The sequence below is a fragment of the Bubalus bubalis genome, chromosome 24 (assembly GCF_019923935.1).
Source record: "Bubalus bubalis isolate 160015118507 breed Murrah chromosome 24, NDDB_SH_1, whole genome shotgun sequence".
Taxonomy (NCBI): Eukaryota; Metazoa; Chordata; class Mammalia; order Artiodactyla; family Bovidae; genus Bubalus; species Bubalus bubalis.
Genome location: NC_059180.1, coordinates 1,653,989 through 1,675,373, shown reverse-complemented (window position 1 = coordinate 1,675,373; position 21,385 = coordinate 1,653,989). Strand labels below are relative to the sequence as shown.

General features: G+C 57.9%; 1 protein-coding gene and 1 long non-coding RNA gene across 3 annotated transcripts in view; one reads left to right on the top strand and one right to left on the bottom strand.

Annotated features, from left to right (window-relative positions):
• GNA12 (G protein subunit alpha 12) overlaps positions 1-13,181 on the top strand; it is a 71,660-nt gene extending 58,479 nt beyond the window's left edge. For both annotated transcript variants that reach the window (XM_025275521.2, XM_025275520.3), the window contains 2 exons: positions 9,398-9,448; positions 10,444-13,181. In XM_025275521.2, coding sequence (XP_025131306.1) covers positions 9,398-9,448; positions 10,444-11,013 — 621 coding nt within the window. In that variant the 3' untranslated portion in view covers positions 11,014-13,181. The remainder of the gene's footprint in view (positions 1-9,397; positions 9,449-10,443) is intronic.
• On the bottom strand, positions 4,960-10,189 carry LOC123331625. The gene is made up of 2 exons (XR_006548367.1): positions 5,678-10,189; positions 4,960-5,124 (listed from the first exon to the last, which is right to left on the bottom strand). It is a non-coding gene; the product is annotated as an uncharacterized LOC123331625 (long non-coding RNA).
• Positions 13,182-21,385: the final 8,204 nt, after the last annotated feature.

Sequence of the window (21,385 nt, the reverse complement as noted above, 5' to 3'; positions counted from 1 at the left end):
CTTCCCAGGGCCAAGCGGCGAGCCCGTGGGTGAGTCAGGCTTTGGCAGACAGAAGGCTGCTTTGAGCCCTTCTCTTCCCCTTTTGTTCCACCGAGGAGGGGGAGGATGCGAGCGTCCAGCTGCAGGCGCCCTGACCCCGGCACGGGGGCCGGGGCGTCCACATGACGTCGTCCCCTCTGTCCTGCCGCCGGTTCCCAAGCCTTCATGTCGGGAGTGGGATTCCCATCCCTGTGTTAACTTGATTTGTGGGAAGTGCACTTGAGCTCAGCCCCGCAGGCTGGTCAGTTACAGCACAGCCTTGTGCAGGACGCGGAGCCTGGCCTGGGGGATGAGCGGCTGCTTTGACCTCGAGCAAGTTAACTTCTGAGCTTTGGTTTCTTCACCTGGAGAATGGGAATAATCCTTCTGTTTTGCATCAGATAATAGGCAGCAATATGCATGGGCTCTGAGGGCCTGTTATTGGCCTCGAGGTCCAGCTGAGTGAGCAGTTTGTGCCGATCCAGCCACCTGCCCATCTGCGATGGCTGGCACACCAAACAGCCGTGAGCCATGTTAGCCAGCACTGTGCGGCCCGGGACTCCTCCCAGGAACGGAAGCTCTGTTCAGACCACAGCTCTGTGGTGCCCGAATCCGTTTTTTGGCGTGTGTTGATTTCATGGGTTTCTCCACTGCTTTACCTTTGTCGTTAGGGGCGGGGGTGGGGCCGGGAGTTGTGGAGGGGTGAGCACAGGCTCCGCACTTCGCAGGAAGGTGAGGTCGTCCGTGACGCGGGCTCCGGGGGCGGCTACGCTGCCGGGCAGCTGGATGGCCTCTGTTGCTCTCACACCCGGCATTTTGTCGGCTGACAGATGGGACAAGGTGGACTGAGCTGGAGCTGAATTTTAAATGGTCGTCCGGACACAACTGAGCAACTGAACCGAACTGAAGAGCTGGTTGGTACCAACCACCCCAAGAAATGTGCATGCGGTCCTCCCAGCCGCTGTCTGTTCCCATCTTTATCACAGCCGTGCTGGCGGTTTGTTTTCCAGAAGGCCATTTTGGCAACTATCCATGATATTTTTTTTTTAAGCAAATTCATGTAAACAGGAAAGAAGAACCAATAGTATCCAGATTGTAAATCAAGTGAAATTTGATTTGGGTTTCGGATCGACAGGCTTGTTTCAGAAGCATGAGCGCTGTAAAGCGGGGTCGTCTGTCCTTAGGAGCTAGATGATTCCGGGAGTCACAGGGTCACTTCCATTAGCTGAGGGGGCCACGCAGCCCTTTAAGCCCCCTCTTTCTCTGCAGCCTGAACACCATCAGGTAGAAAGAAAAGCTCCCTGGGTTCTCTCCTTTGCTTTCACTCCTGTGAAGTCTCACCTGTCACCAGCTCAGCTGTTCTGCAGCACTCGGGGGGCGGGGGGCTGGGCTCAGCCAGGGGACCACTCCCGGTGCAGAGCCGGGGCCTGAACTTCACATGAACTCGTGAGCAGAGCTCGGAAAGGATTCCCACGGTCGATATCCAGGTGATGGGGGAAACCAGTTGGGTCTCGTGAGGCTTGTGCCCCACTGTGACTCCGTCTGAATTTTATAGCTTTGAGTCGAAACTGACAAGCTGTCCCAAGATGAGACGTGGACCGTGAGGACTGCCCGGGCTGAGCCTGCGGAGACCGTGGACAGGGTAGGACGAGCCGGAGTGAGGGGCAGTTTGGGCATCTATGCCCCCTTCCTACCAGGACCTGGTGGCCGCTGCCCTTTGATTCTTGTGAAGCTAGTGCAGTGCTGCCAGGGCAGCCCCTCCTGCAAAGACACGGGCTGTCCCTGGAGGGAAGATCAGCATTCGGGAGCTAAACTTAGCTCCCCGGATAAGCTGCCTGTAGAAGGAAGTGCAGATGGATTTGGAGGAGGGGGTTGGGAAGACTTAAAGGGACAGCGTCGGGCTTTGAAGATGATTCCGGGGGACTCGTGGGACACGTGTGCTGGGATGGCCTCTCCCAGACTCTCAGGTGGCGTCTGTGAGTGCGGTCACCCACCTGCCGTCATGGCAGAGGGGTGTCTCTGGAGTAGAGAAGTAAGGAAAACCAGTGTGGACTTGTGGGTGGAGAAGCTCTTGTGCTTCCCATCATGTCTGGGAAAGACCGATAGGATTGATTACTTAGATTTATCAGTGAACAGTGCTGATAAGCACTCTGAGTCCCAGTGTGTGCCAGAGGAGCCGGGCTTGACTAGGACGTTTCAGTTCAGTCCAGTCTCTCGGTCGTGTCCGACTCTTTGCGACCCCGTGGACTGCAGCACGCCAGGCCTCCCCAGCATTCAGCGAGTGAGACACGTGGGCTTCAGAAAAGGCAGCGCTACTCGGGTAAACCTGGACGATTTGGGGTAAAAGTGACGTCTCTTTTACTAGGAAATCCTGAATACTTCATCATTTACTGTCGTCTGAGTCAGCCCTCAAGGGTTCTTGAAGCAAAACACGGGTGATAGGGAGGAGCAGAGACGGCGTCTCAGGAAGCACAGGGGCCTCGTCACCCCGTGCTTGTTTCCCAGCCGCGTGCTTCTGCTGCTGTGACTGTCGGGCGGTGTTGAGTGACGCCTATCTTTCAACTTCACGTGAACAGTGTAAACCTCTCACGCTGACTTGTCTCCTCACCCCCGTTTTGTTTGGAGACTCATCGTGTTGAGGCCCATGGTGGTGGTCCTTTCCCGCCGATTCTCCCGGGATTTTCTGTCTTACACGATGCTGCAGTTTGCGTGTGCAGCCTGGGGTCGTCTCCAGCGTTGGCGACTGTGCCACTCGGGCATCGTGGCGGGTACACCGCGCCAGATCTTTCTAGGTCGGGGCATCGTGGCGGGTACACCGCGCCAGAGCTTTCTAGGGCGGTGGCTGTCAGTGTGGGCCACGGGTCCTTCCAAGGGCTCCACAAGGTCAAAACCACCGTCATGGTGATACTGAGACGTGAGTCGCCCTTCTCACCCCGCTTCTCCCAGGGTGTGGGGCAGGGTTCTCCAGAGGCCGGTGACACCATGACTCTCGTCACGGCAGCTCACTGGGTGGATGCTCGTATGTCTTTGTATTTTTAAGTTCTCTCAGGTTTAATTTCTAATATGGTAAATATTGGTAGTTTGGGAGCTGTTGTGTTTTGGAGGCTTTTTTCCTTTGGGTTATTTGAATAAGTTAGTGAAAATACAGGGCTTTCCATAAAAAGCCTGAAGAAACCAGATTCTGACTCATCCCATTTGTTTCGAGTTTAGCTAAGGACTACTGCCTAAGCAAGAGGTTTTTCAGACATTTATTAGGCTTTTAATGCTTCTATTTTATGTTGATGTGGCCGCCCCTTTGTGAAGAGGAGGAGGAAGCATTTCTTAGCGCCAGGATGGCGGGGGAGGGAGGAGCCGATTTTTCTGTAGGCCCTCCATAGTAGACAGAGGTCGGGAACGCACTGAATTTTTAAAGGAAATAACGTTTAAGCTCACGTTAAGTTTCAGCTTTGAAAAAATGCACGTCTTCATTCACCAGCAGGCATTCAGTACCTGCTAACGCAGGCAGACCCACTGGGGACGTGGCCTTCCCTCTGATGGCTCACGGGGCTTTGCTCGAACAAATGAATTATTAATGGTTTACCTGCTGGGTGACAAGTGGTTACACTGCAGCAGCTTCAGACAACAGCACCAATGCGGTGCCTCACGTGTGCGCTTCAGGACCCCTGCCTCCCGGAGCGCACGGGGCCCCGGAGCACCGCCGCCAGGGGCGCGCGGGGCCCCGGAGCACCGCCCGGAGCACACCGGGCCTCTGCTCGGGTCTTACCAGGCTGAGCTCAGAAGTTGTTGGGGCCGCAGCCTCCTCTGAGCTCCTCAGCTGTTCCAGCTCCTCCATCTTCTGCTGCTGCTGCTGCTAAGTCACTTCAGTCGTGTCCGACTCTGTGCAACCCCATAGACGGCAGCCCACCAGGCTCCCCCGTCCCTGGGATTCTCCAGGCAAGAACACTGGAGTGGGTTGCCATTTCCTTCTCCAAAGCATGAAAGGAAAAGTGAAAGTGAAGTCGCTCAGTCGTGCCTGACTCTTAGCGACTCCATGGACTGCAGCCCACCAGGCTCCTCCGTCCATGGGATTTTCCAGGCAAGAGTACTGGAGTGGGGTGCCATTGCCTTCTCCCACCCCCACCCCGTCTCTGGCAGGATGCATTTCCTCACAGCCGCTGGACTGTGATCTTTTTTTTGCTAGCTGTTGGCCAGGGGCCGCGCCTGGCTCCCAGGACTGCCCTCAGCTCCCACCGCACAGCCCTCCTCTCACAGCATGGCCGCATGCTCCTCTGGCCGAGTGGCGCGAATGCGGAATGTCTCTCCACGTGCCTGCCTGCTACCTGCACGTCCCCTTGGACAGATCCTGTTGGTTGTCATAGATACGACGCCACAGTCAATTCTGGTTTTATAACAATCCAGAACTTTTGCTTTGCAAAAGGCCCTCTTACGAGGACGGAAAGACACACTACAGATGAGAGAAGGTCCTCACGACCGCTTATCTAATGGAGGGCTTGCATCTGGAGTGTCTAAGGAGCGCTTGCAACTAATAGTAATACAACAGTCCCAGGAGAAGATGGACAAAGGCACAGAGAGGTTTCACCTGAGAGGACACGCAGATGGCAGACAAGCACACGAAGAGACGGTCGCATCGTGACCCGCTGGGTCACCGCAGAGCAAGGGACATGCGCACTCCCGACAAAACCTTGTTACGGTAGTTCTCAGAAGAGGAACACGAGCGTCAGCACCGAGCACTGGCGAGAGCCTGGAGGAGCTGGACGCCTGTACATCACTGGAGGGAGCGTGCAGTGACACAGCCGTGCTGGGAAAGCGCTTCAGAGCTTCTTTAAAAAAGGACACAACTATACTTACTGAACATATACTTACTGCAAAACCCAGAGATCCCGATCCTGGGCATTCATCCCAGAGAAGCGAGAACTGTGTCCACACATCTGCGCACGAATGTCAATAGCGTCTTCATTTGTAATTCCCAAAATGTGGAAACCACCGAAATGTCTCCAGATCAGTGAGTGTAAATAAGCCATGGCTCATCCGTACCAGACGCCACTGCTCAGGAGTAACGAGACAGACTGTCGGTACACACAGCAGCTGGTTTCTCCAGGCATTTTGCTGAGTTTGAAAAAAAAAAAATTTCAAAAGGTCAGTTGCTGCCTGATTCCACTTAAAGTACATTCTAGAAAAGGCAAAACTACACAGAAAACAAGCCAATGACTGTAAACCGTAGAGATGACCTGAGATGAGTGTCTGCCAGAGATGAGGGCTGGCAGAGGTGGGGAGGGGCACCTCTGTGTTGACGGATCAGATCTCTGTCTGGATTGTGGGGAGCAGGGCGAGGTGGTTGGGGGCATCACGGGAATCCACAGGTGTGCCCAGAGCCACACGCACACGCAGACCAGTGTCAGTCCCCTGACTGTGGTGTGTTGTAATTACATGAGCTGGAGCCACTGGGAAATGGGGTGACGGGGGCACTAGGCCTCTCTCTGCCATCTCTGCAACTTTCTGTGCAGCTACGGTTATTTCAAAATACAAAACATACCCTGCGAAACAGCGCAAAAATTTTTCCTAAATGTTTTATGTTACTACCAAATGAAATTTTTTCCAAATTTTAAATTGCATTTATTTAAGGCTCGCATATAAAATACTCTTGGTTTTGTATACTGACCTTGTATCTTGTGAATTTTCTGAACTCACTTCTTGACTCAATTGTTAGCTTTTTTTATAGATTCTTGAGTATTTTGTATGCAGTTCTATGATCTGCAAATTCAAACAGTCCTATGACTTTGCTAATAGCAAACCTTGAGAAATACAAGCATCTGTGAGTCCATGTGGATAACAGATAAACAGGGGAGAAGGGAGGACTCTCGTTTACAGTAGAGAAGGTCCACCGCAGACCAGTGGTTGCTGTACTGATTGGAAAACCATTTTGGTAAAGATTGGAAACGTCACAAAAGCTGCCAGCTGGGGGGAGCCGCGGCGTTCTTCAGAAAGATCAGTGTTTCAGATTAAAGGAGGCAGCAGAGCGCGGACAGCTACATGCAGCCCTCGATTCCAGGCGGAAGCCGGTGCTGAGGAGGCCGTGCTGCTGGTGAGAGCACCACGCCCGCATCACCTCTCCCAGGGTCGCCATGGGCATGGACGCAGGAGGCCCGGGGCCTGGGGCCTGTCCGCTGAAGCTTTCAGGGGTAAATGGACAACTTCCTCTCAAGTGGTTTTTAAAAAGAAGTATATGCAATTAACCCTTGAACAGCTTGGGGTTTGGGGCGCTGACCCCACGAAGTCGAAGATCCAAGCGTAACTTTACAGTCGGCTGACCTCAGAGCATGCGGTATGTGTTTATTTAAAAGAAAAAAAAGTGCGTGTCGGTGGACCTGTGCCGTTCAAACCCACGTTGTTCGAGGGTCAGCCCTGAACTGGAAGGAGGAGCGCAAGGCGCACCGCGGCTGGCAGAGCGCAGGTGACGGGCGTCTGGGTGTTCTTCCTGCTCTGCTCGCATCTGCTTCACATGCGTGTCTCGTGGCCCCAGTGAGACTCGGAATTTGGGTTCTGGCTGCTGCGTTGCAGAGGCTACAATCCTGATGTGAATTCCCCAAAATGTAGAAAGGCGATAGCCAGCCGTGTTCCAGTAAATGGAAGTTAAGTCTTAAGTTCAGTGTCTGTTAAGTAACAGGAATGAAACTCTGACCTTGAGAATAGTTGATTTTATGGTTCATCCCCAGGCGGCTCAGTGGTAAAGAACCCGCCTGCCAGTGCAGGAGCCATGAGACACAGGTTCCATCCCTCGGTCAGGAAGATCCCCTGGAAGAGGGCATGGCCACCCACTCCAGCATTTTGGCCTGGAGAGCCCCGTGGACAGAGGAGCCTGGCAGGCTGCAGTCACATGGAGTTGTTTTTTAAATATTCAGCTGTTTTAAAATTTTGTCTTTCCAATTTATATCTAAATGAATGAACTAGATTTTCAAGTCCTCTCACTCGCCATTGACAAGCCCTGTGTTAAGAATTTAAAAATTAATTCCGTTGAGTACAGGAACATAGGGACAACTCGCATGTGGACAGAGGACTGGGAACTGGAGAGCTGCCTGGCCCAGAGTGGATGTTAGAGGCTGTTTCCTAGGTAACCACTCCCACCGCCTCTGCCTCCACGCCTGTGCCCCGCCTAACCCACCCCACCCGGCCTTGCCCTGTGCCCTGCACAGCCTCTGCCAGCAGTTCTTGACCCCAGTGGGCCCTCCTCCAGGCACACACCTCCCCTGTGGCACTGACAGAAAAGACCAGAACTCAGCCAAGCGTGGGAGACTGGATCAGATCACGGCAGACAGAGGGGTTGTAGAAAGCCCATTTTCCATGTATTCCTTTCTGTTAGCTCACATTACTCCAGCAGCCATCCGCAGAAGACCTGGTGTCTCCCTGCCTCATGTAACACTGTGTTCCCATCAAGGCGCTCATCCTGGTCCGTTCCGGCCGCGGTAATAAAGATAACACAGACGTGAACAGCCACCCGCTTTGAGGCAGTGAGACAAGCCACCAAGATGATCAAGCCGACCATCCTGGTGGAGAAGGAAGCCGTAAGGTCCTTTTATATTAGCGTTTGTTGTGTCATAAGGTGCATCGAGATGACCCTGATTTCAAGCTCAGTAGTTGGAAATGTTCAAAGTCAGACTAGGGGAGTGATTCCCTTCCTTGCTTAGTACATGCTTACTCATGAGCGCGGGGCATTTCCACATCGCACCCCTGTGTTGGGGTTCCGCCCTTGCACCCACATCACAGCATCCCCAGGGCATCGGTGTAGCCAGGACGCTTTGTGGCCAGGCAGGCCGAGACACCCCCACCCCAGCCTGACTCAAGCAGGAGCGGCTGCACTATGAGCCGCCCTGCCTGCCTCCCCCGGCGGATGCGGGTCGGGTCGGGGAGCTCTCGTCGCGCCCCGAAGGCCCCAGGTGAGCAGTGGCAGGAGGAGAGAGATGGGGGTTTCAGGGAGGAAGGAGCCCTGGACCAGGTGCGCTGGCCGGCCGCTGTCACTCCCGGGCTGTTTCCTGTCGGCCCGGGAGCAGGCGGGACGTGCTGACGGAACAGGAGCTCGCTTGGCAGAAGGGATGGCGGGGCGGGGCAGGCGCGTGGGTGCCCACCCTGGCTTCCGGGCAGAGCCCGCCTGTGCCCCAGCAGCTGCGATGCCAGGGGCCGAGTGTGCCTCGAGCTCCGGTCTGTGGTGTCCCGGGAGAAGCGTCCATCCCTTAAACCCGTGCTCTCCTCCACGGTGGCCACAGGCCTCCTCGAAACCAGAGGTGGGTTCTTCACTAGAGGAAGTCCACCCCCACTCCTTCCTTTCACGTCGGAGACCCGTAGCGGGGAGGGCCCAGGGGCGTCCACATGGCGTCATACGAGCCCACGCTCTCATCTGGAACCTTTCCGAAGAGCTTCCTCCTTCCGGGTCCAGGACGTCCCTGCTGTGCACGTGTGCGCACGTGTGCGCGCGCATGCGCAGCCACTTTCCACTGTCGTGAGTGCGTGGCTGGCGTGGCTTCCCCGGGAGGGCCCCCCGCCCCCGCCATCCTCGCTGGGCCCTGTCTGCACAGTGGGGCTTAGACTGAGTCCTGCAGGAAGTTGAGTCCTCTGGGCACACGGGGTGTAATTAAGTGTCAACGTCCCCCTTTATAAGGGGAGCTTTGCCCGTTCACTCACCACTTCCTCTGTTTGCTTCATTTAATCGACACTGAAGATCCTCTAAACCTTTCTTAGGCTCCATGATAGCCGCTGTGTCAGCTGACTCACTCCTCTGAGAACAGGACAGTGACCGATGGGCATGGTCACTTCTAGCTAGCGATCTGTGTGTGTCGACGTGCAGTCCAGAGAATGTCCAGGGGCTGGAGAAAGACTGGCCATCAGTCCACGGAAGTCCAGGCCAGAGTCTCCTGGTCCTGCACCGTAAGTCAGGTCGTGCTAACGTGACGTCATGACAGAGCTTCTGCTTGTTTCCAGAAGCTGGAACTTGTTCTGTCGTGTCTGCTTCTCAAATAACAGATGAGCCTGGAGCGCAGCGGCCGGCCCTGCCGGGAGCGAAACCACCCACAGGAGCCGAGTCTCACAGCCGGCTCCCCGGCTGCAAAGGGAGGGACCCACCTGGTCAGAGTCCACGTTCTCACCGTTGCTTTGAAAAGCACAGTCTGAATTTAAACCTGGGCGTCAAAGCTAGAGAAACTGCATTTTTAAAAAGCTTTTAATTTCTTTTTTATTTTGAAAAACACATACCCCCATTAGCCTTTTCACTTGGCCTTCCTGTTTACACGCAGGCAGGACAGCTCTCACGCCACCGGATTGAGTTCTCCCATTTACCACCTCAGGGTCCTCAGTCCAGACTGAGTCGTGACTTTTTTTTTCTCCATGACAGGGCGAATCAGTGAAGTACTTCCTGGATAACTTGGACCGGATTGGCCAGCTGGTGAGTGAGTCCCCCACGCCCAGAGCCTGTGACGCGTGCATGCGCCCCAGGGCAGCCCCCGCAGCAAGGGCTCCCACTGCCCTCCCAAGCCCTGCCTCGTGTCCAGAGACCAGCACCTTGCCGCACTCATCCCTGAGCATCAGCAGCGTCCGGTCGGTTTTGAGACTCCCCGTCGTCCCACTAAGGTTCTCTTGCGGGTGCTGCTGTCCCTCAGCAGTCTCGAGTCCACCCCGCGAAGTCGGTCCACGGCACTTGGCCTTCTTCAGCCCAGAGCTTTCTCCTTCCATCTGTTTCCTTCAGTCTGTCCGTTGGGGTGGTTGGAGCAGCTCCCCCGTGGGGCTTCTCCCATCTCCAGCGCTGTTGGAGACGTTCCCCTCTCCCCCGTTTACCTCATGGGTGGGTCGTTGGGCTGAGAGGCTTCCTCCCTGCTGGGGTTTCTGGCAAAGGTGCTGCCAGAGAGCTGGTGTGCAGGAGTCACTGGAGGACTGTAACAGGGCAGGATCAAAGGGCTTCGAGTGACCGCAGTTGCCGTGTGCTGCTGAAGACTTTAAAGGTTTCTCTAAGAATAACATACTAAATATACTGCAGGCTAAATTTAGGCAGCATTGCAAAACCTGAGTTAAGTCAGTTCAGAGTCAGGGTTTGGAATGCATGTGCCCTGGAAGTTGGACAAATAGAAAGGCGGCTAAGATGCAGGAGGAAAGTGGTGGGCGTTTCACGTGGAGAAGAGAGGAGACGAGGCCTCAGGCTGGGGCCTGGCCTGAGGGTCCTGCTTGTCGTTCCTCAGTCTGGTGAGCCCCCTCTTCATTCTGAAGCAAGCCACCTGGTTCTTTCACTCTCTGCGTCATGGTGAATTTATATTCTTGTAAATGAAAGTTGCATCTAGTATCTGGTTCAGCTTCTCACAGAAGTCCCTGTAACTTTCCTTCCCCCGCGTCTGTTCGTCCCGCCTTCTTACGCCCTCCTCCCCAACGCCTCCTTACCTACTCTTACAGAACTACTTCCCGAGCAAACAGGACATCCTGCTGGCAAGGAAGGCCACCAAGGGCATCGTGGAGCACGACTTTGTCATCAAGAAGATCCCCTTCAAGATGGTGGACGTGGGCGGCCAGCGGTCCCAGCGCCAGAAGTGGTTCCAGTGCTTCGACGGGATCACATCCATCCTGTTCATGGTCTCGTCCAGTGAGTATGACCAGGTGCTCATGGAGGACAGGCACACCAACCGCCTGGTGGAATCCATGAACATCTTCGAGACCATCGTCAACAACAAGCTCTTCTTCAACGTCTCCATCATCCTGTTCCTCAACAAGATGGACCTGCTGGTGGAGAAGGTGAAGACCGTCAGCATCAAGAAGCACTTCCCAGACTTCAAGGGCGACCCCCACAGGCTGGAGGACGTCCAGCGCTTCCTGGTCCAGTGTTTCGACCGGAAGAGACGGAACCGCAGCAAGCCTCTGTTCCACCACTTCACCACCGCCATCGACACCGAGAACATCCGCTTCGTGTTCCACGCCGTGAAGGACACCATCCTGCAGGAGAACCTGAAGGACATCATGCTGCAGTGACGCGGCCGCCCTTGCGCCCGCCGCGGGCCGGGCCTGCCGGGCTGTGCGCGGTCCCGACCCCGAGCCCTGGACACGCAGCTTGGGATGCGAGGCCCGCGCTCGGCTGCAGGGGGGACACGCGGACGTAGCTGCTGAACCCCGGGGACTCTTGACACTACTGAAAGTCCAGCGGTCACTTTGATGTTAACGTGTGACGCCCGATAACACGCTTTCTCTTGTTACAGAAACTGTTCCTTTTCTGACACAGTTCAATCGGGGACCGCGTGTGTGTGCACGCACGCTCTGTCTTTAGTGACGGAGACGCAAACACTGTCGTCTCTGCGGGTGGCTCTTCTCTCCAACTAGTGAGTCCTTGGTGGGGGCATTGCCTGGCGGGGTCCTGGGGGTTTGGAGGAGGGGAAGTGTGGGCTGAGCTCGGGGAGCCCACCACCACCTGCCCGAGGGAGCACGTTGCCTTTTCAGTCTCTGGTGCCAGTTTCCCGAGAGGGGGTTGGAGGGTGGGAGTGAGAGCCCGCGGGGGACTTGCCTTAACGCCCCAACACCTGTGCCTTCCTCCCGCCCGTCCCATCGGCCACGGCCTGTGGGGTGGGTGTGGGCCGGGCGCTGCCTTGAATCCCCCTCCCCTCCGCACGGGGCAGGGGGTGGTGCCTGCTCGCTCTGTGCCCACCCCCGCCCCTCAGCAGCGCCCTCACGCCAGCTGGCCTTGCGGACTGCCCTCCATCTCCCGGTCGTCTCACACATGCGGTCGGCTTGGGGAGCCCGCCGTCTCTGGGGGAAGCCGCGTGCCTCCTCCTCTCGGGGCCCTCTGAGAGCTGGCAGCGGGGCCGCAGCGCCTGCCTTAACACCCCAGGCTCCGCTGCCTCCCTAGACGGCAGGTTCTCATCACGGTCCCTCGCTTCCACTCACACGCACGCAGCAGAAGCACGTTGGCCGCGGCCTCCTCTGGGGGCCGCTGCGGAGGCTGAAGTGGTGACGTGCACCGTGAGCCCAACCCTCGGGGAATGTGTCCGGCTGCCCTACCCAGGTGTCTCTCACTGTGTTTAAAAATACATTGCATTCCAAACCAGTCCCTGCCGTGTGTGACTCTGCTCGACAGTGTCCGGCGCGCTGAGGCCTCGTCCCGCGTTTAAACGAGGAAAAGGCTTCCTCCGCCAGCAGCCCGGCCGGTGCCTGTGGCTCAGGGCTGCGCTGCTCCCCGCCCGCGTCCCAGCGGGGGTCCTGCTCCCCTTCACCAGCAGAGAAACTGATTAAGCTTGTAGCAGATGCGGGCCCAGGAGGAAAGGGAGGGGCAGACCTGCTCCTGAGTCATCCTTGTTGTCCAGCGTTTAATGAGGAGACAGCCTGAAATCCTGTTTCTCTCTGGGCCCTCAAGACTTCCTGTCCATGTTTGCCGGGGTTTGGGCTCTTTTTGGCTGGAGAAAAGTTGCTGTTTTTGTACTGCTTCCTGTGGCTCTTCGTAAACCGAAAGGACATGCCTGGGATCAGGGCCAGTGACCGAGGTTTAAAGGAGAAAGAACCCTCTGGATGGACTGCGTCCGGACGTCCTGAGACCCCACCATCCTCGGGCCTCGAGCGCCCTTCGCCCGTGGGTTCCCATTGCACACGTGTGTGCGGATCCACGCTCTTCCCGCCAACCTGGAAACCCCCCCTCGCACTGGCAGAGGCCCCGAGGTGGGTGTGGCCGGCTTGTGAACGGCTTGCTGGTGAGTTGGCGTCCGCCTGGTCAGCGAGCACGGTTTGTCCTTCAGACAGTCAGTCGTGGCTGCCGGCTCACTCTCAGACCCAGGAGCGAGCTCGTATTGAGTGGCCATAACTGTGTTGAGTGGCCAGGGAGCCAGGGCATGGCCCGGCCCAGACCTGACCCACTTCCTCCCCTGTGGCCAGGAGCCGTCCTCGCGCTGAGCTGAGCGGGCATGATGGCACTCAGCCCTCCGCTCCAGGATCCGTGCTCGCCAGAGATAGGGATGGCTCCGCAGGCGCCACTGAAACCGTCCGCAGCCTTTCCACACGTAGGTTATAGTCACTCCTCTCCCAGCCTTAGGCCTTTGTATTTTAATCTCACTGTTAGCCGCGATTTGCTGTCTTTTATATTGAGATGTTGGAGCAGCAGGGGATGGTCTGCCTCATCTGTTATTGCAAAAATGTAACAATAAACTTCCTCGAACTAAGCCTTCCTCCTCGCAGTCACACTTCACACATAACGACACATGTGCGTTTTTTTAACTATGTTTTTTTAACTTCAGTTTGTAGAGAAATTGTCTCAAAGATATTGCATTATAGCTTTGTAATTTATAGAGATCTCTAGACTCCTTATTCTTGTAATTTTTTTACTTTTTTGATAAAAATGAGTCAGGTTATTTCAACTCTTAGGATCAGGAAATCATCTTGAAACAAGATCCTTAGTTCTGACCGACTCACTCAGGCATCCTGGGAACAGACGCTCCCTGACTCGACACCACGAGCAAAAGCAGTGTCGGGACGAGAGTCATCGGAGCGAATTGCTCACGGCTTGCGGTGTGCACAGCATTTCAGCATCAGCAGGGGGGGCTGGTTTGATGATCTGACCACCTTTGATCTCTGGATATTTATTAAAATAAATCCTTAGTTTTTCTTAATGAAAAATATCACTCAGCATTCAAAGCCAACATGAAATTTTTCAATCCCCGCATTCAGAGCCCTTGGAGAACTCGAGCCCTGATGGTCCTTGGAGGTTTGCTACTTGTTGATCACAGTTCTCGTTTCCGTGCTTGGGACTCAAGGCGGCCAGGAGAGCTGCCACCAACACGGTTCTGTGTGGACGTCTCTGGAGCACGACTTCAGGACAGGGAGGGGTAGCAGGAGCACAGACATGCGTGTGCGCGAGGGAGACCCTGAGCCCACCTGCCAGCGGAGACCTGGGACGTGTCCAGAGACGGGAGGCTGGGGGAGCCCTCTGCAACCCTGTGGGGTCAGCGTGCCATCAGAAAACGGAAAACCAGTGACGCAGAGCGAGAGCGACTCCCAGTCACCAGAGCTTGCGGCACCCGATTCTTTTCCAGAAAAGGAACGTGCGCAGTGTCTGTGGCCGTTGCCCGGCGAGGCACTGCGTGCATCCGTGTGCGGGGCCTCAGCGGCCCGCGGTAGGCAAGGCAGCCCCCTGCCCACCCCAGAGCAGAGCAGAGATGCTGCCCGCCCCTGCAGAGAAGCGTGCGCTCCTCACCCACATGCCTGGGGGCCCAGCTCTTTGGGTTCCGGTTTCCCTGTGTAGAGGTTGGACCGCAGCGTGATACGGGCACCCTGGGTCCACACCCCTGGATTCCTGGGTGGTTTCTCTGCAGCTGGGGTCACGAGCCATGGAGCAGAGCTGTGGAGGCCCCCCAGGCCCAAGGTCGTGGAGGCCCCCCCAGGCCCAAGGTCGTGGCCCGAGTCCCCGCCTCACTGTGCCCATCAGGCCGCCTCGGGAGGACGGCGCCGCAGGCGTTCCATGTGTTTCAGGGAGTCAGGGGCAGGGTTCCCGCTGGCCTCTGACAGCTCACCCCATCTTTTTGGCACCAGCTTCTCCCTAAGGTCCATCAGGTGCGCTTCGCAGCCTCGCTCTTGAGTGACGCCTGGAAGCTCAGGGAGCTCCATCTGAAGGAAAAGACAGGGCCTGCTGCGAGGTTGGTGCCGGGCCTGCCGGGGGCTGGGTGTTCGCTGAGGCTCCACGTGGCCCTGGTGTCCACGCTGTGCTGGTGTCTCCCGGGTGCAAACCTGCTTCGAAGGACAGCAGGTTGCGTACTGCCCGAAGCACCCATGGTGCCCGCCTGTCCCTGCTGACCCTGATGGTTGCGCTGAGCCTGGACACCCTGCAACCCTGCTCCACGTGGGGGCTCCCCGTGTGAAGGCTTCTGGCCCCACGATAGCAGGAGGAGCAGGGTGTCACCAGAACCCAGGAGTCCTCGGGTATCCTGGCAGGAGGGCCCTTCCGAGGAATCCGTGTCTGAGTGTAGCAGGGGCAGGAAGCGGGGTGACTCAGACCACAAGATTCCTGCCTCAAAACAGCCCCCGCGGGGCAGCAGGGCCCTCCCCAGCTGATTGGGGTGTGGGGCTCTTCCTACAGGGACCCAAAGGCTCTGGGTGTGGGGCGGCTCGTGGCTCGCCTCAGAAACACACGCCTGGCTCCACCTGGGAACTGGGGTCCCCACTTCGGAGCTGGTTAGGAAGGTGGGGGTTTTCTTCTGTGGGGGGCTGGGTACGGTAACACCAACCCGAGTGAAACGCTGGGGCCGCTTCCAGGCTCCTGGGCCAGCCCGCATCTCCTCTGGGCCGGCAGCGAGCGGCCGGGCTGAGCCGCGAGAAGTCCCCATCGTCCCGGTCTGTCCCTTAGTTCCAGGCTTGTCACTCGGGCACCTTTTTATCAGCGGTGGATGCCCTTTCTCTTGTGCTTTCAAAAGCTGATCCCTGCAGCGAGCACGGCCCAGCTCTTCAGTCTGGGAGGCGACCTTCAGGACCAAGGGCGTGTGGGCCGTGTGTGCCCCCGGGAGCCGACAGGAGTCCACGCTGGGGCAGGGTAAACAGGCCCTCTCCTCCCTGCCCTGGTGCTCCCGGGGCCCGTTCAGGGGCTCATCCCTCCAGCTGGTTCCAGAATCCCTCTGCTCAGGCAGAGACTAGGAGCGCGGTGCCTGTTCCATGGTGTGCAGCCTCAACCCTGACTGGTGACGGGTTGGGGACAGGCCAGTGGGGACCCACGGCAGCCTGAGCACTTCAAGGCAGCGTCAGGGGTGAACCACACGGGTGAACCCTCTGGCCTGGGGGTCCCACCCACTTCGTTCAGTGCCTGGCCCCCGGGGAAGCCTCCCGCAGCCAGGAGGTTTCCCCACCACCAGCTGTCAAGGTGCCCTGGAAGAGGTTGGCACCCGCAGTGGGCAGAGGACTGTCGCCCAGGTAGAATTCAGATCACAGGCTTGACCCGACAGCCAGGCTGACCAAGCCCGTCCTCCATGGCTTCCCCCCCTGCCGCAGCCGCCTGCGGAGCCTGGGCGCCTTTTCCAGGTTCAGCTGCAGCAGGTAGCTGGAACCTGTGGAGGGTCTGGAAGCTGGGGGTGAGGGCATGCGGGCAGCCTGTGACACCAGGCCACTCTCCCCATCTCGTCAGTTGTCAGACTCTTCAACCAGCTTCAGTATTGAGAAATTTGAAATAGATTTCTGTTGAGTCTGTCGTCTCTGAAATCTTACAGCATTACCTTTCGACCTGTTAACACAAGTCACAAAACATTCCAAATGTCTTTTCTTTCGGTCCATTCGAACCAGCTGAAAACGGGCCAGTGTGGTGTTCTCTGTTGACGCGAGAGCAGCCAGGGGGTTCTTGTCGTGCACCCGCCCCCTGTCCCACCCTCGGCTCAGCCTCCATGGTGGACCCCACAGGGGCCCGGGGCCAGGACAGCGCCGGGTTCAGTGTCCCCCGGGGACAGAGCCCCAAGCTCTTCCAGGGTCTTTACACTCGGAAAGGAAATTCCTGGGGGTCGGGGGCCCTCCCCAGGCTGTGGCTGCAGCTCATGCCAGCCGCGCCCCCACCCCCAGCACCGGTGGTGGGGACAGGCCTCTGTGCTCCACCCGTGTCCCAGCTTGAGAGACGTGCGACACAGTGTACCAAGTGTGCTGTACAGCCGCGGTGGTTCGTTGAACGTGTTTTGTATATATGACTTTTATAAAACGATTAAAATTCGCCTTAAACGACCTTCTCCTGGTGTGTCGCGTCTCTGCCGCGGTTGGCAAGGCCCCGGGTCCTTGGTCTGAGTGCAGAGTCTCGCCTGCGGGCCTCCTGGATGCAGCCCTGCCCCAGCTCGGCGGGGGCCCCGGTGGGCGGCATGTGCGGGGCACCAAGCGGGAGAGGGGTGTGGGGTCCGGGCCTCAGGCTCTGCTCCCCCGTCCCATCCCTGGCGTGCCCTCCACCCGCTCGATGCCCCTCCCGGGCGGGGACCCACACACCCTGCAGCGTGGGCGCAGCCGTGTCGGAACTGCCGTCACGGCAGGGAGAACGTCTAGGTCGTATTAGTACAAATAGAAATAATGACCCCCCCAAAAAAAACCTTTCATTATATGACAGCAGAAGCATGAACCTTGACCCTGGGAAGTGCAGACACAGGGAACAAGCATCTGTGAGGTGGCCCAGGTGCTGGATGGGGTTTCTCTTAACTCCGGGCAGAGCAACAGAACAGCAGGCATCTAGCGGGTATGTGTTGCGTGGATGTGTCGTGGATGAGTAAATAAAGATTCTTGCGGTCTGTCCTCATCAACGATGGTCCAGGTCTCCAAGAGGAAGCCCTTCCGAGGACAGTAGGATGTCCCCTTTCTAGAAAGCACTGGCAACCCCACAAGTAGATCCCCACAGGCGCTGAGCATCATTCCCAGGGGGAAGGAACTTCTTATCACATGCAAGCGACAGATTCTTTTCAGTTAGACTTCTGGAACTGCATCCTCTCTCCTGGAGATTCAGCTTGTATAGTGTTAATTTGGAGACTGAAAATGTGATGTCTAAGCATTAAAAACATGAATGACACAGAACTCACTCTGCACATCAAGGCCGTCTAATCCCTGAAAAAAGTGAGAGTGGCTCAGTCGTGTCCGACTCTCTGTGATTCCACGGAATTCTCCAGGCCAGAATACTGGGGTGGGTAGCCATTCCCCTCTCCAGGGGATCTTCCCAACCCAGGGGTTGAACCCAGGTCTCCTGCATTGTAGACAGACTCTTTACCAACTGAGCCACAAGGGAAGCCCCAGTGAAGATGCCTACGTGTAGCTCTATTTTCACCTGGCCTCTGTACTTCTAAATGTAAGGACAAGGCCGATCAAGTTGTGGCTAAAGCTCACAGAGACGCACTGTCCCCGCCGTCCACTGAAAGGGACGCTCCCCAAATGGAGGTTCAAGGGAACGGCCCTGGTCCTTCCCACGGGGCAGGAAAGGACGACGGCTCGGTACCTTCTCCGGCTGGCGGGGCCCCTCCCTGCCCGGGTTGCTGCTGGCCCTTGTGGACGCACCTCCCTGCTTCCTGCCTGTGTCTCGAGTGCTAACCTCGGAGGAGCTCCTTCCCGCACCCGCGGCCCCACAGGGCTCCCCCTCTCCTTCAAGTATCCCCTTTGCCACCAGCCCTGTCCCCCCTTTAACCACGAGGGCAGGAGGGCTGTCCCAGCGGCAGAGCTGCCCCAGGGGCGCCCGCATCCCTGCTGACTGCGGAGACGGACAGGAGGACAGGGCAGACACAGCCCCGCGCTCCCTGCCCACCCCCCACCCCCGGCTTCAGCTGCAGCGGCTCGAGATGAAAGGCCATCCAGTGTAGACGGTCAGTGACCCCCATTTGAAATCCATTCTTACTGTGGACAGGTGTTGGGAGACACAGGGTAAAGAAACCTCCTTTTGTGGCTCAGAGGCTGCAGGAGGGAAAGAGATGGGGCTCTGGCCACCCTGGGGGCCTCCCACCAGGCCCCTGCCCCGTCCACGCTGCCGGTGAGTGCAGGCCTGACTGGTGCCCCACGGGCCACAGGCCAGTGAGAGGCCCTCACCTGTCCCCGTGGTGACTGCAGAGAGCCACAAAGAACAGCACGGTAAATGTCGCTGGACTATCAGGGGCCCCTGGGGAACCACAGGGGCCTGAGGGGCCTTCCAGCTGTGCTGCGGCTGGCAGCTGGGCGGGGCGGGGCGAGGTGGGCAGCTGTGCGGGGCAGGGGCGGGGAGGAGGGGGGCAGGCAGCTGTGCAGGGTGGGGCGGGGTGGGCAGCTGTGCGGGGCAGGGGCGGGGAGGGGGGGCAGGCAGCTGTGCAGGGCGGGGGCGGGGCGGGCAGCTGTGCAGGGCAGGGAAGGGCAGGGGCGGGCAGCTGTGTGGGGCGGGCAGCCCCAGGCGGCCAGCTGTGTGGGGCGGGCAGCCCCAGGCGGCCCAGGCCAGGCACACAGAGAGCCCTGATGGAGGCGCGGGCTCGCAGCATCTGCAGAGGCTTCACGTGGAGCCTGGCTTCGATTCTGGCCACTCTGTTGAGAGCCGGGGTCGTCCGGGAGGCCGTGCAAGGTGGGCCGGCCCTGAGGGTCCTCTCTGGCGGCCCAGGGGGTGGGGGGCTGCTGTGTCCCCTCGCCTCTTTGCCCAGCGTGTCCTCGGTGGCCCTGAGTCACTGAGGTGGGGGGACTGGACCGAATACGCCGTGGCCCCAGGACGCTTCTTGGAAATATCTTTTTAAAATAAACCCCCAACATAAGCTTGTTTTCGTTTGCCTCTTGACCCAAGAAGCCGAGTTCAAAAATAAATCTCGGTTATTCTGGGTTCTCCCTGATGACGAAGATGCTGAGAAGGCAAGGTTCTGGGGGGGCTCCCCGCTGGGGCTCCTCCCCACAGCAGCACGCGTGTTCACAGCCTATTGTTCTGGGGCCCTAAACTCACTGTTTCCTGGGGTTCCCGGGGTCCTCTGTGCAGTCACCCCATAGCCGTCAGGATGGGGCCAGCCCCGCTGGAGACCCTGGGAGCGGGCAGGGGTCCCCGGTGCCTGCTGCCCTTTGCAGCCTGGCAGGAGCCGGCCTGGACGAGGCCTCAGTCCACCCCCTGGCACACGGGCTCCAGCTCAGGTCAGGAGTGGCCCGGAGGAGCCCCGGTCCTCCCGGCCTTCACCAGGGTAAAAATACTCCTGCAGGGCCTTGCCCGCTCTGTACAAACAAGTCAGCGAGGCCCCGGGACTCTGGGCTTTGTTTAAGTTGGCATCTTCGCCCAAGAGAGCCGGCCACCCACCCAGGCCGCTCCCCGCCCCAAAGGGCTGCGGCTGTTGGACAGCCTCCGGGTCGTCTTAGAATTCCGGGCGGCAGGGCAAGGGCTGCCACCGCGTGGGTAGGAGTCCGGGTACTGTGCCCCTGCAGACTTCCCTGAGAATGCCCCGGAACATGGAGGATCAGGTCAGAGCGGACCTGGTCAGGATTTCAGCCCCAGCTTTGAGGCCTCAGGCAGTGACCACACACACCTCTCCGCTCCCTAAACCTTCAGATGCGATCAGAGTATCTGCCTCACAGGGACGAAGGAATCCCCTCGTGCCCACAAGGGCCGGCTCAAAGAGAGGGTTATCTGCAGGGACAAGTTGCCTGTCTTTCCCCAAAGGGGTGTGGGTCTGCCCGGCCCTGCCCAGCAGGTCTACAGAGCAGCTCCTTGTGGCCCCGCTGGTGGGATGTGTGTGTGTGTGTGTGTCAGAGATCAGCTTCTTGTGGCCCTGCCAGTAGTGTGTGTGTGCGTGTGTGTGCGCGCGCGCACCCCTGGAATGCTATAGCCACTCCTTTGAACTTGGTGGGATCTAAATTTGGAGTCTTTGCTTTAATATTAGCTGCTGGCTAAGCTATTGTGTGTTTATTTTCTTAAGCCCTTTCGGAGATTGTCTCCCTCCCAGAAAGGTCTGAATCAGACGTCCCGCAGGACGATATTAACACACTCTGGAAACGCGGGGGCCGAGGAGGGGCTCGTGGAGCGGGGAGGAGGGAGGTCAGGACGACCCTCATCAGGTCCCTCACCTGATGACGAGCCCGAGCTTCCACAAGGACGAGGGGCCAGCCACCGCTTAGATGGGACACTGCCTCTCGTCGCCCTCCACTAGGACAGGGTGCCTGCGTGAGCTGAGGCTGCTTCTGAGGCAAGTGTGGGCATCCGACCCCGTGCCCCACGGGAGCAGCGACACGCACACAACGTCACGGCCCCATGTATCTTCAGCTCCATCGAGCCCCTCCAGCTGGGCCCACGAGAGAGAGGGGGGCTCGGAGAGGGTCCGTGGGAAAGCTCAGACCCTCTCCTCTGACTCACAGGGCCTTTGACAGATAAGGAGATGACACTGACTTCATGCATCAGCAGAAATAAAAGCCAGGGCCCTCGTTTCTTGGAAACCATTATCTGCAGCTGTTTCAACTCAGCCCGTTAAGGTGCCCAGCGTCCGGCGTCTCGAGCCTGGACTCGGCGATCCGAGACACTGATTCAAGAGATGGGGCTGGTTATGCCCCTGCCCCGCCAAAGCCATTCCCTGGGGGCCATCCCCAGCTGCTCCCCACTCCCCACAGGGGCAGGACCTGGGCTGATACTGGAGCAGAGGAAGGAAGCTGTAATCTCTGCTCCTAGCAGTTTTTTATTTTAGAAACGTCCCTCCCAGCAGCTATCTTCAAAGTATACTCTGCAGCTGGTGCAGGCCAAGGAGGAAGTGGCTTGTCCCTCCTCGTTTTAGGATGCTTTCTGGGGACACTCGGCACGGCTGGGAGCCAGAGGCCACGGGCACGGGTAGATGGTGCTGAGAACTTGGTAATGGCCCCCCTGAGCCCCTGAGCCCCCGGCCCCAGTCTGAGCCAGGGTTCAGCTGAGCACATGTTGTTACGTCACTCAAGTCCTTATTTGTGTGTGCTGGGGGGCTTC